This window comes from Strix aluco, chromosome 3 (assembly GCF_031877795.1).
Source record: "Strix aluco isolate bStrAlu1 chromosome 3, bStrAlu1.hap1, whole genome shotgun sequence".
Lineage (NCBI taxonomy): Eukaryota > Metazoa > Chordata > Aves > Strigiformes > Strigidae > Strix > Strix aluco.
In genome coordinates, this window is record NC_133933.1 from 115,438,838 (window position 1) to 115,453,176 (window position 14,339).

Sequence of the window (14,339 nt, forward strand, 5' to 3'; positions counted from 1 at the left end):
CAAAAAATATGCACAAGTATGGTACACATTTAGTCCTGCTTCTTTGGAATCATTAATTAAAGCAGCAGCTTGTTCAAAACATTGATTTTAATTTGTTATGAGGTTTCCATTTCTCCAGCTAAAAATACCCAACTTGTCATATTCAGAAGTAGTGCACATGAGGTAGCAAGATGCTTTGAGATGGACGGTTTAAAGTTGTATGAGTACCAAGTAACACGAGGCTAGACTTAAAATTCTATTTACCAGTTCTACTGGAAAATAATTACATGCATATATTTATATACAAGCTCTAGAAAACAAATGAAATAAGAGCAATTTTGAAACAGAACACTCCAAATAATAGTGTAAATGCATGCATTGTAATGTTTAGTAATCTAAAAGGAGAAACTGCATTAAAATAATTTTGTTCTTTAGCACACATTAAAGAGACACCAAAAAATTCAGAAAAACAAGTTCACTTTTTTTAAACTACAGTTTAATCAGATTTAAAGACACAAATTAGAAAAAAACATTTATAGGCAAGTTAAAAACACCTTTAAAACATAACAGCATGCTGCTTCTGCAGCACTGCTGAGACAAATTAGAAATAAGTAATTATTAAAATATCACAATCACAGTGTAACTAACAGTGGTATTTTAATTTTACCATACACCAACACTTAGTTTATGGATCTGTTGAAAAATAACACTTTTTAAAAAATATATATTTTGGAATAATAAAAATGAAATTCACCAACAATGCATTATAATCTGAACCAGGAAAGGCAAATTTAGGAATACTGTAGCTATCCACTTTTAGGGGTGTTTTCTCACCATAACATATGGGTAGTTGGAGGCATAACTACTTCTGCATTGAGGTAAAACTATTCCCTTGAATGTGTAACCAAGGCAGGAAAGAACAAAGTTCCATATTTTAAATTCTTAAATTGAATAACTTATTACAACATCTTTGAATAATGCTATATTTACCCATCTTACATTATTTTTCATTCAGTACATTTTGAATGTTCTCCTCTAACTGATCTAGAACACATCTGAGGTCTGGGATTTAAGAATAACTACCTAATTACTATTGTATCGTTTTGACACCTTTGTCACAGTAAGACACATCAGAATATTCTTCATAGAAATAGTCAACATCACTGGACAAAAGAAGTTACAAAGAAAAGAATTAAAGAGAACTGATAAACACATAGAAAGGCAAAATATGCATAGGCAAATACTCCTTAACTTATTGTGACAAAAGATTGTTGCACCTTTAATATGTAGTGTTGCACTATTCTGATTACCGGTCTCTAGGCACCCTGTTTCTCTGGTTTTTGTTGCAGATTACATCATCAGTTTGGAAGCCTAATCCAACTAGAGCATGGACCACAGCTATCTGTTCATATGACATAGCATGGCGAAACAAAAATGAAAATCCAGCTTGGGATATTTCTCCCTCAGAGAACGAAAGGAAGGAAGAAGATTGTGCAGAGGTCTCTTTTGCCAAGAGGTTCGTTTGGAATAAGGTGCTGGGCTGAGTCATTATTAATGTAAAAAGTTTCCTCTGAAAGTGGCCCTAACTCAGATTGCAGTCATGTATCTGAAGTCAAATTTCATATTCATAGCCTGCAGCAGAATATCCTGTAAGGGTTGGTTTTGCAACAGAGTGAAAGAAGCCCTTCACTTTCCACTTAAAGTGTAACCAACAGATTCTATTTTCTCTTTAGGAAGCAGAACGCTTAGTACTCTGAGAACGGAGCCCAACAGCCTTCACAGCAGATGTGGTGTACAACTGGAGGGCTCAACACTAGTCTCACGTAAATATTGATATGGCCTATTTTAAGTATATTTAAGCACACTATATGTAACTACAGCTTGTCAATTGTAAATTTTACACGATGTTTATATGGATATGCACATGAATCGAGAAAAATCTAAAAATGTCTAAAACCAAAACCAGGCCTAGGTCACTGGACACACAGGTAATGCACAGAAGATGAAGTGGCAGAATTTGCTTTTGCACATTTGTATAGCAAAATTATGTTTTAAATATTTAATGGGATGAAAATTGATACAGTTGATGGTTAGATTTTGTAAAAAACATAAAAAGCTCATCTCAAACCAAGTTTTTAAGAAATTAAGTTTTTTTTCCCATTTAGTTCTGACCATAATAAGCAACTGTTGCAATACTTGCAGCTGTAACTTTGCAGGGTGACTTTGTGGATGCCTAGACTTCATGGTGTTGTAAAATGTCTAGGTTAAGACAGCAAACACATAAAAAATCCAGGTAGATGTAGCATAGAGCCACTGCATCCTGGGTCACAAGCAAACAGGTCTTCTGTCAAGCTCTGCAGGTAGGGTTAGCTTCCCCCAAGAACTCTGTGGCAAAGCCTCCTGGCCACTGATGGGACATGTTCTTACCAGAGACTTCTTCCCAGCCAGCTTTTCCACCATGACTATGAAGAAGACTGACAGCGCAAACTAGCTTAGATCCAGACAGATCTGGTAATATAATGAGAGCAGGCTCAATTCACTAGAGTATCTGCTTCGATACTTATTCAGCATAGCATTTAAATACTTAAGAACTTATAGCCAATTGATTTTTTTAAACAGGAAATTTAAAAATACTCCCAAATGCTGTTCAGAGTATTACTGGACCTAAATTAATACATAAAGGCTAATCATGTAGTGAAATGCTATGATGAATCAGCACAGAACCAATGTATAATTTTTTATACATAGAGTCTGCATCATATTAAAATCTTTAAATTTGTTTCCATCTGTTTTTCTAACACTGATCACTTTTCAACATAAATGGCAGTATTTCCAAATTTTCATCGAAAGCGAAAAATTCTCAAACCTTATTTCAGAATTCAATGAGAATTACAAAGTGAAAGACTTAAGGTTACGGGAAGCAAAAGCCTAAATTACTGTAACTTGTGCTTTTAAATTTCTTTATCATTCAGGGCCAACTTACGAAGTTGAGCATGTGAAAGTCTACATGTAAGCAAGTGACACATTTGCAGGCAAATGTGAGGACACATTTCACCATGTATTTAAACAAATTGTCAACAATTTGTTTGCAAAGCTTCTGAGAAAAAAATCCAGACTCTGTTAAAATTACTTTTGATATGAATTTGACAGGAGGTGAGGCTCTCATAAAGGTCTCCTTTGTATCAGAGAACATTTTACCACTAACCAAATCAATGCCATCAAGAGAGGCACAACTACCTAGTGTACATCCTGTCATACAAGCATAGCATTTATATTCATGTTATTTATTCCCACAGGGGAAACAGAACAAGTTATTTAAATGTAAAATTCTTCTAGTAAATAATATACTATACTGGTAAAACTCATACCACAAGTCAGTGTACAGCAGGGAATACACAAAGACCTCTTCGTAAAGTCTTCTCACTAAAGTATCATTTGTTATCAAGAGCACACTGAAATGCATACCAATATTTTTACATGGTAATATATTTTAAAATATGTCACCTATTACTGAAATCTTGTCTACATGTCAACTTAAAGAATGGCCATGGAAAAATAAGTTTCCTGAATAAGAAGGGCATATCCGTAACTGTAAAGCTAACAAAGCCTTCCCGATTACAACAGTAGTAGGCACCACTGAAAGTATTATTTAAATATATAATATATATCTCTTTCATTAATTCAGAATCATAAAGGTTAAAAAAAGGTTAAGCAAACAAATAGTTACTGTCAGGGTGACTACATTTACTAACATTAACTCATTAAGTGCCTGAATGAATTGTTCACAATGGGCAAGTATCTGCGAAGCACCATAAAATTATGACTGATATGTTGTATTTACTTTTCTTAGTGTGCTGATCTGCAATACAGAAAACACATAACTAATGTATATCCAAAAAGTTAAAAAGTGAAAAAATACTTATAATTATGTTTCCTTCATGCCCAAAGATTTCTAGGAAATGTACTTTCTACTGTTTTTCTCAGCAAGAGCAATAGTAAATCACTTCCATCCTTTCAAATTCAGTATTATAAAATGATGAGTGTAAAACCTAAAAGTTATCTAAAGCATCAGGGCTGGCCACCTTTGACTTTCTGACTGAATGGACAAAAAGAATGCAGTGCGATAGCAAGGCAGAAAACTAGTAAAGCAGAGGGAAAACAACAACGACAAAACCCCAGTTTGACTAAAATCAGTGTGCTGCCATTAAAACAAAAAAACCTCTTTCCATAGTCCCCAAGAGAATTTATTTGCATGAAGAGCAGATTTTGGTTCAAAGTACTTTTATATTCAGCAATGACATGCAAAGGGTAAATTCTAGGACACTACATTTAAAAATAAATTCTGTGCAGAACTAATAAGTTGTCGTATTTTTCTTGTGTTGCAATTATTTAAGGGTTTCAAATCATGAAGAAAAAAGTCATTACATTGCACGCGGACACCAGTCATGTCCAATGGCTCATACCTTGCCACTTGTGCTCAACTAAAGCCCATACATATTTTCTTTAGCTGTTTTAACTTCCTCATATACAAAAGGTCTGCACAAAACTGTACCTGTGAATTCACTCACACTGCAGTACCAGTATTCACTATCCTAAACCTGCTTATTTTCTGGGAGTGTTTACAACTGTTTTCATATTTCATGATGAAGGACTAGTAAGCTTCCATTGCACATATGGGCACACATGCCAAAACAAGAAAACAAGAGTACCAGAACATTAATGGGAAAGATGGCACGTTAGATGTTGTACTGGCATCCAAAAGTGCTTGTTTGGGTAGATACATAGACTGCACCAACAAGATTAATTTAAGTTCAACAGCAACAAATGCTGAAAGAATCAACCCTAATTCTACTCACCCACCCAGAAATGTGCAATTCTAATCTGTTATTTTATGTAAATGTCCCTTCAAGAACAGAAAATGGAAAAATGTCTTTCCTGATTGTGTTGTCTAATAAGGGTAATCTAACACAAAGTGTGCCCTTACTTATAAACAACAGAAAGAACCATAATGCCATTTGTAAGAGGCATATGACAACCACGACACCATGTAAGGGGAGGTCTACTTGGGTAACCAGAGTAAGGATTTAGAAGTCATATTATTTTATCTTAAAGATAATACAGCTGTCACTGAAACAATAAACATCCTTGCTCATCTAAGCAGACTCATCCACTCTCTTTTCATATTTAGTTCCCCCTTTCTAACTGCGTAGGTTAATTAGTGCTAACCTACATATATGGAAAAGGTATGTTATCCTCCTGGAGTTTTAGGCAAGGAGCCAAAGGCCAGACACAGAACTATCACAGCAAGGAAACAACTCTGACCTGACTTAGGATCTGGTCCTTTAGAGAGTAAGCCAGAAGTGCTGTGACTGTTTTTGCATGGTAGTATCCCCAAAGCTGACGGCCATCTGGTACTAAGAATATTCACCCGACTAGTGTTAGATATTTGATGAAAAAATTTAAGGTTCAAAATATTATGACAAAAATTTTCTCATTCATTTGTAGCTTATTAATCAACAAGCTGCATTATTTTTCTCTGGTAGTATTTTGTGTCAGTTTTAAAGCTAAAAAAACCCATGTGGATAAACAGTTTGTGTTTACTTAAAATTATACGAAAATACAGAATATAAGCAATTAAAATGTAGCCCTTTAACAGCAGTACTCTAGCAGGGACCATCATCACAATAAATGGTCTGGAATAGATATAACCACTGCATTATTCCCCTGACACACTTCCATAATTCAGTAAGCCAGATATTCTGAAGGATTTATTTCTTTCATTATGTTACCCACAAATATGATGTGAACTTTGCATCTAAAATTCTAGTTTGAAGACAAAGCTTTTCCTCAAATTCATATGCTTTTTTGGATAAAGGGCCATCATTTATCAAGCATACAGAAATCGGTTATGATAGTAATTTCATGTTTGACTACCTATGCACTAGAGCTCAAGGTAATGTTGCTATTGTATACTGAAAGCATCATCAACTAACTACTGTATGCTTGGAAATTCAAAACATCTTTAAGTATTAAAAATCTTTTTTTGCAAAACAGCTGTATTCTAGAACAAGTATTTCTGGTATTTAAGGGTAAAAAATGCACTTTCATTAAAATCCTGGTGCTTGCACGTTGTCTTCTGTGTCCTATGGCTGCCTTTCCTTCTCTAGCTGCAAAGCCCACTTGGCAGTGTTTTATTGGTTTTAGGTACTTAAAGGTAAAAGAAACCTAGATTAGAGCTATAAAGCCCTGGAAAAGGCAAACCTTCAGTTGTTTTATTTTTTTTAATCCATTCAGAAGGGCTATGTGTAATTATACTCTTTATCAAAGAAATCTAACTCTAAATTTGGCATCAGTAATGTTTACAGTTCTGTAATGTACTGTAATAGTTTGAGATACTTTAAGAAAACCCTCCAAATACTGAGATGCTTATTGCAATTCCCTTCTAAAGATTCAAAAGCCTTCTAATGACTTTGCATTTCCTATTTTTATCTTCTTTATAGCATATAGTATTACATATTTGAAATATGCTTTCCATGTAAAATCAAACTTGACAATACCCACTTAGAAACAATATTTCAGTAAATAGAGGGTTTAAGGCAAGTCATTCATTTGGAAAAATTAATTTCCATTTGTTAATCCTAGATTGACACAATTTTATTCCACCCCATCAGTGCCTTGGGATACACAACGTACATTCAGCAAAGGGCACACATATGACCCCATGGACATACGTTGCAAGTCCTGAGTGCCCATTGAAATAATGGTAATATCTTCATATAAGGCGTGACCCACAGGGACATGGCATGGGAGGGGTTAATTTGTTCTGTTTCCAGTCTTGCTATTGTATGTAATTTTCCTAGGTAATGCATTCTTTTCTTACTAAACATCTTTGCAAACAAATACAAACCCCTTTAAAAGGTGCTAAAAATGGGTTTCTGAAAACATACAAAATATATTCATCATAGTATTTCCTCAATCACTGTTTCAATGCTTGATATCTGCAGGTTATTTCTTGTTTCTGACTGAAACTATTATTTGTTGTGGAATAACTGTTCTTTTGCAAAAGATTTTCTTCTTCTAGTTTTTTGGACCACATGGGCTGGATGGTTTCATGCTTTTTACTTCCTTTTTGAGTTCTTTTCAGTGGAAATACCAACAACACCAGGATGCTGGCAATATGAAGACAGAAATAGCAGGAGCTAAAAAACAAACAAAAATAATAATTCAGTAAGACTCTGACCACTCTTTACAGGATGCTTAAGGAATAAACTGTCAAAACCTACTTGCATACAGTACTTTGCACATAAGACAGGAAGACATTAACATTTCCTTTACGAAAAGTAGTAAGAGGGAATCAGAAATGAAGTCTTCCCTAACAGCACCTAGTGCTGTAAGATGTAAAAAATGAAAAGAAGTCCATGTTCAACTTATTTTCACAAGTTACGTCTGGAAAGTCATTACCTGTCTTGGTATAAAATAGTTCCATGTGCATATAGTAATCTCAAAGGTCATGGTTTTGGTTGGTTTTTTTCCCTGCCCCAGGAAAAGTAAGTTTATTATGACAGGAAATCAAGATCACTTTATGGTTTCTCATACACAACACAAACTACATTCAAGCACTAGAACAGAAATACAGTTTGCTCAGCTAACAAATCAATCTTATAATTATCGCTAAAATAGCTTCAGAAATCTTATACCACAGAAAATACTTCTATTCCAAGTTAGAAAAAGGAAACAGGTAGAACCTGCTTACCTGTAAAAGGTGAAAGAGGGTTTTACAGAGAGCAGTACAAATGGCACAACTGTGTAACTTATTGCTAGTTGAGTTGCCACCCATGTTATAATATCATAACATAGTTTAACAGCAGGAGATTCAACAAAATAGTGTCTGATGTTGTTTCTTATCTGAAAAAGCAGATAATATTCAGTTAGTTGAGGAATAAACATTGAGAGCTATCTTACTGTACAGAATTTGTTGCACTTCCACAAAATTCACAGGATGAATTTAAATGCCGCAGTTTGGTCAAGTGTCTTTGAACTATTCAAAATGCCCATGAACTTCAAGAGGAGGCAGTTCAAATTCCCTGCCTTTTAGGATAATGCATTTCATCCAGCACAGGAATTTAAGTATTTATGAATTTAAGCAAATGAATCCCCCCTAAATCCAATGCAACTTTGGCCTGCTTGTCTGAGTGAGACAGACATTCTATTCCATCAAGCCATTCTGTATAATATAGAGTGTTGGAGTAAATGAAAGCCAGTATGCTTCTGCTGAAAGCTTCTATAAGGTAAACCATTTTCATATACTTACTGTTAAGATATATTTTAGGACAAGTAGGGTATAAATCAGAATATACAAAATATCCATTCTAAAACATATTTCAGGAGTCTTAACAACTAACATGAAGTGGGATTATTATAAAATGACTCAATTTTCTATGCTGAGTCTTCTTTTGTTCATAAAATTCTGTTCAAATGATGGAATACCAGAGGTATTTAAAAAAAAAAATCCAAAACCCACACAGGTCCAGGTTCAGTTTTATTTAAGTTTATAATTAAAAAAGACATCAGTAGATCTTCACCTCTCCTTCCTTTGACTGAACTGTCATCCTTGTTCACACTTACTTGCTGCCAAGCCAAGATGGGCTCAATTCAGCCCTTGTGTAGCTTGGTATCACAGTTGCCACCTTCCAGTTATCTGTACTGAGGCAGTCCTCTCTGAAAAGCTGCACACCAAAGTACACAGTTTCGCTTCTTCAACCTAGAGTTTCTTTAGAACTCCCAGTTCTAAAGAACATATCCAAGGCTAGCTCCTGCTGATTTCATTCTTTACATTAAAAAACTTTTTCGTCCTTCTTGTCCTTCTTACCCAAATTCCCCTGTAGATACCGCATTCTCACTCAGCCTTTGTTTAGTTAAACTAAGTAAACAAGTAATGCTAGCCACATACCCTTCATCCTGCCGTCTCCCCCCCATTTTCTCCTATGGTCACATGCAATGACTTGTTCCTGAGTTCTGTAAAACCTGGATGAAGTTTCACAGAATTTCTTGTAGAGAAATCTAGTATTTTAGGACTTGAATGACAACTTTTAAGTTAAATCTATAATTGCCCCTAGTAAATACCTGATCATGACATGTGTAATGATTAAAGGAAGTAAAAGGAGTTGAATACATGCTTAGGCATGACAAGAGAAAAAAGTGTGGATCAGAGCTGCCAAACTTTGCTGTTAAAGGCTAGTAGAGTTAAATAATAAACACGCTGAAGTACCTATAACATATCTTATCAGTTATTAGGTATCTGTTAATACGGGAACTCAAAATATTTTTATTTTATAGCCTATTGATGGATATGTATAAAATGTGAATACAACGCAACTTACTAGCTAAGCTCAGGACAAAGTGCAGTGAGCGCTCCTATTTACTGGACTCACCTCACTGACAGAACACAACAACTTTTACCTGCGAACTGTCCCTGAACCTTGGCTTTTGCACCAGCCCCTGGCTGATAAATGTCAAAAAGTTCACTGTGATAGAGTCTGGAAAGGAGAAGGGAGCTACACTTATTGTAAAGAAAGGAGTCAATTCTGTCAAACAAAGACTATACCTGCATCTTTGTGAAGAAAGAGGAGGAGCATCTGTTTTATTACTGTTAATAACAATCTAAATCTGAAGTACCACCTTCCCTAGCTATTATCACAAGAAAGAACAGTCTGCTTCATTTCTCATTCTCCTGGTTCTTTCAACAGAAAAGTGGTCTGTTATGCTGTTCAGAGCTGACATGTAATTTCTTTGTTCCTCTTTCCCATCACATAACTGATAAACCTGCCTCTGTTCTTACACAGCTTTCTCAAGCAGAACTGTGAGAGATTTCTTGGCAGATTTGCTGGTTCCATATGGTTCTGAATAGCAGCTGAAAAAGCTTTTTAATGTGACCGCACTGCTGGCTGGCCAATTTTAAATAGTAACTGCACTAGAGAATCTGCTGGTTGAAGAGGAACATTCTTTAGTTACCATCTTTGCAATAGTACTGGACAGAAATTAGGGAGGGGGTGGACTCCATAAATATATGGCATTGACCTCCAAATTTGAAACTACTCATCATCAGTGATTTTTTTCATCATCAGAAAGTTTTTTCAAAATGATCTTAGATAACATCATCCTGTTCAGCATAGCATAGTAATACACCATCAGTTATTACAGAAGAAGAGCTTCCACAAAAGATATACTACAAAGGCATTATAGGCTGTGTACAGTCTTGCTTGTTTCCACCACTCAGCCCCTCCTTGTAATTAATCATTCCTACCATTCTCAAACTAAAGAAGTAAACACCACTGTCAGACAGACTGTCTTATCAACTGCAAAGTGCATCTTTGGACTACAGAACATGATCAGTTTTGTTTTACAAAACTTCTTATTTAAGAAGATGCTTGGTTGGTACTTACAGCTCGTGCTGCTAGTGTCATTAGTACTCCTGTTAAAAATGTTAAATAATATCCTGGGTAAACCCCATGCCAGATGGCAGAAAGGATGAAGGTTTGGATCGTTGGGCTGAAGGTGGCTCGCTCATAGCACACTCTAGTAAGTCAAAGAGAATTCAAGATAAATAACATGAGACAAACCACCAATCCTCCCAATCATCATTTATACATTTATACTTTTAGCAGTTTCATCTCCAACACATCATTTGCAATGCAATTGCAGTTTACTATTATTTAATAACATTGCTACTATATTACAACTTACAGAAAATACTTAAAGCTCTTCGCAACTCCTGATTTCACCCCTCAGTGCTAACCTATGCTTAGTGCCACCACATTCCATATTTATTTATAATGAAGTGATACACAAGCATCCAAAGACAGGTTTTGGTGTTAATAAGGGATCTTGAGCCATCCAAGAATGTGTTTGAAAAGCTACACTGGAAGGCACAGACTACCCTGCAAACTCTTGTGATGAATCATATATGCATTTTTCATAAAATGAAAGCAGCTTATAGGAGAAGGGGGAAAGTAACAACTACCTTCAGTTTTGAGTAATAGAGAGACTACAGTTGAAAATGTGTCTGTGTAGGGCAATTAGGCAAGCATGATGATGAAATTATAATTAATTACTCTAGAGATGTGAGAATATCAAATAAGGAGAATGCTGAACTCTGCTATTTAAAAGTTGAGACTGAATTATTAGGCAAGGTCCTACAGTAAGGAATTCTAGAAGGAAGAAGGGAAAAAGGAATCCAAGAAAGACTTTCTAGAAGACAACATTAAATGACACAGTGACAAACCATGATGATGTGGAAGAATGATAGGAAACATGGTAAGGTCCTGATATGGCTTCATCAAGAGTTCTTTAATGTCTTTAATGATCTGAAAACCAAAAAGCAATAGGAAATATGGAAACAGATCACACTAACATGAAGCAAAAATAAACAGCATAAGCATGCATGAACACAAATCTAAGGCTAACATACAAAAATGAGCTTCAACTAAAATAGAAGGCCATAGACACCAATATGTAAAAGGGTTTTATAAACACACAGCAAGTAACAGAGAAAGAGAAGAGAATGCAGGTCTATTATTCAAATAAGACAACAAGCTAGTGATAGAGGGCCAAAACATTCACTACTAATGTATCTACTTTGCTACAGCTTCCATATATACAAAAGGTTGCCAAGACCAAATGATACAGTCAGTGTTAAAGAGCAGAAGGTAAAGAGACAGGATCTGAATAGGGAAGGATCAAAAGTGTATTTTGCTAATTTAGTTTACTTATGAGGTCTTCAGTGCGGGGTACCAGCACAACCCCCTGCCCTTGCCAAAGGGCTTTGCTAACAAAGGCTATTAAGATGAGAACATGGGGTTAAGCAGGGTTCAGTTGCACACATGCATAAATCACAAAACTATCTGAGGACATTTGCCCAGAATAGACCACTTTAAAGAGGAAAGCAACATTGACCAGTCTATACAGTAACCAGTGAATTTCAAAGAGACTTTTCAGACAAAGAATCTGACAGCCTACAAAGTACAAGAGCATCAGGAAAATTTGTAACATGTCAGAGACATCTTGGAGCAAAATACTAATTATCAAAACCCGGTTTGACACTGCCAGAAGTCACCCCACCAGCATCACGACTGCTGTCTTGGCCAAGACCTCCCTGGCAGACACTGTGTAGCCTGCATGCAGCTAGGGAACTGTCAGTGCAGTACGCAATACACAGGCAGCAATCTCTCATCCCTGTCAGCTGCTGCATGTGAACTCGTGGCATGCTGATCTAACCGGCATGTGAATCAGCAGGTTCACACAGAGTTGGAGCACCCACACCTCCCACAGGCAGCGCGTACAAGCAGGGGGCCCACGCTTGCAGAAGGAGGTGTGTGTTTGTGTCCCACGTCCTTGGGAGTGGAGGCGCAGTTTGCATATAACTGTGTGTGTACATGTGCTCTTTTTAAACTCCTTGGGATTAGTCACAGAAGAGTGTTTAGAAGTGTTTATTAAACTACAACACAAAACACACACAAAATGTTATCTGTTCTAGTACTGGTATTAATTCTGGATGTATTTTTTCACTGACTGGTGAGTAATTATGGTTCATTAATAAATTGATAAATGTCTTGAATCTTTATTTGGTTTAAACTACTTTAAGCAAGTTTTCCCCTGCAAAGCAGTCAGGAGCTAACAAAACTAACTAAATTAACTACCCAAATTTCAGCTATATCAATGCAAGTCAGGTAAGATATAGTAGATAAAAATCATCAGTCATCAATTTCAGAGTAGAAAGTAAGCTTAAACTCCTCCATGGATTTGTCAATAATGAATTGTGTTGAAATGCTTCACCTGACCATTATTTTCTTGATTTGCTTTTAGGAATGTCATCAGAACAAGCTGAGAAAATCTATTCAAATATGGGTGGTTCAGGTTATCTTATCTATAATTTGCTCTAGAAGTGGGAAGATTCATCAGTTCAGCAAGGCACTGCCTTTGGTCTGGTTCTCTACTTCCATTACTAGCCTGGGCAGTAGACTGAGAAGTGTATTTTTCCACCTTGTCTTCCCTTCCTTTTTTGGGGTGGAAGGTGGGATGGATGAGATTGGCATTGTTTTCTTAGCAGATAGAATGCTAGAGTCCACAATGATCTTGACAGACTTGAATAATGTTCTGAAATCAACAAAATGAAGTCCAAAGTATAGAACATTTAACAAGAACTGCGGAAGATACAAAACATTACCCATTCCTGTAACATTACTGAAAAAGCATATCTGAGTATGAATATGAATCAACAGTATGAAACACCGAGTATCAGCTGAGCATGAATCAACAGTAGATTGCTGCTGCAAAAAGATGGATGTAATACTGTGATGTATTAAATGTGTTATCTAAAGAAAATAAAGGTAATTAATCCACTCAAATCATTTAAATCTGCCTGTAATAAGCCAGGGAAAGACCTTGGAGGTCTTAGAAGTACTACATCTACTGTAAGAAGACAAGAAGTTTGGAAAGATGCCAGAAGAGATCAAGAAGAACCACAGAGGCTTTGCAAACATGTCCAAAGACAAATGGAATTAGATGTTTTCTTTGGAAAAAAGAATGAACAGGCTGAAGGGGAACATAACAGCTTCCCCAGCCAGGAAACATTATCACGATATTTATTGTTGATATATATTACTATGTAAATATCTATTTTAACTTGCATGCTTTTAACAATAATACTTTTAAACTGCTGTATTTTGTGATCTACATTAAATGTTTATTAAGCTTCTTTATGATCTGTAGGTCTGTTAACTGTGCTTTTACACACAATCAGGATTTAAAATCCTGCAATTCTGATGGCATATATGAACTTGTCCTCCATTCAAACTACTGTAGCATTGCAACTAACCAAATGATTGGTCATATAATATATATTCTATACCACTATTTATGGTCCTCATGTATAATCATTAAAACAATCTTCTACTTGCAAAAAAACTTCAAGAAAATATCCACCCTTCTCCATTTCACTGTGGCAGAATCAATATGGATTTAGACTATCCTCAAAGATTGTTCTACAATTGTTCTTAAAAATATTTATTAAAGGAGGTGCTTTAATTTTTCTTCACATCTTTTAAGGTCACTCTGAGTATCTGATTTTCATTTTTTTCTTTCAATTCTTAACAGAAATGTTACTAAGGAGTACTCCACTAAAGGGAGTTTTTATTTAGAATCATTTCATTTAGGCGATTTGAAAGTTTGTTGGAACACAACCTTTTCCTATTAAGTTTTAATACTGATCAACTTCTGTTCTCTAAATTAAAATGCATTTTAAAAATCACTAAATAGCTTATTTTCTTTATTAAATGATACATTTCAATATCCGCAAGCATGCA

At 35.6% G+C, this 14,339-nt stretch overlaps 1 protein-coding gene across 1 annotated transcript in view; it reads right to left on the reverse strand.

Annotated features, from left to right (window-relative positions):
- Positions 1–453: 453 nt before the first annotated feature.
- Positions 454–14,339, reverse strand: part of MBOAT2 (membrane bound glycerophospholipid O-acyltransferase 2) — a 96,562-nt gene continuing 82,676 nt past the window's right edge. The window contains exons 11-13 of the mRNA XM_074820019.1: positions 10,422–10,554; positions 7,733–7,884; positions 454–7,178 (exon numbers count right to left, since the gene is read on the reverse strand). Coding sequence (XP_074676120.1) covers positions 6,956–7,178; positions 7,733–7,884; positions 10,422–10,554 — 508 coding nt within the window. The 3' untranslated portion in view covers positions 454–6,955. The remainder of the gene's footprint in view (positions 7,179–7,732; positions 7,885–10,421; positions 10,555–14,339) is intronic.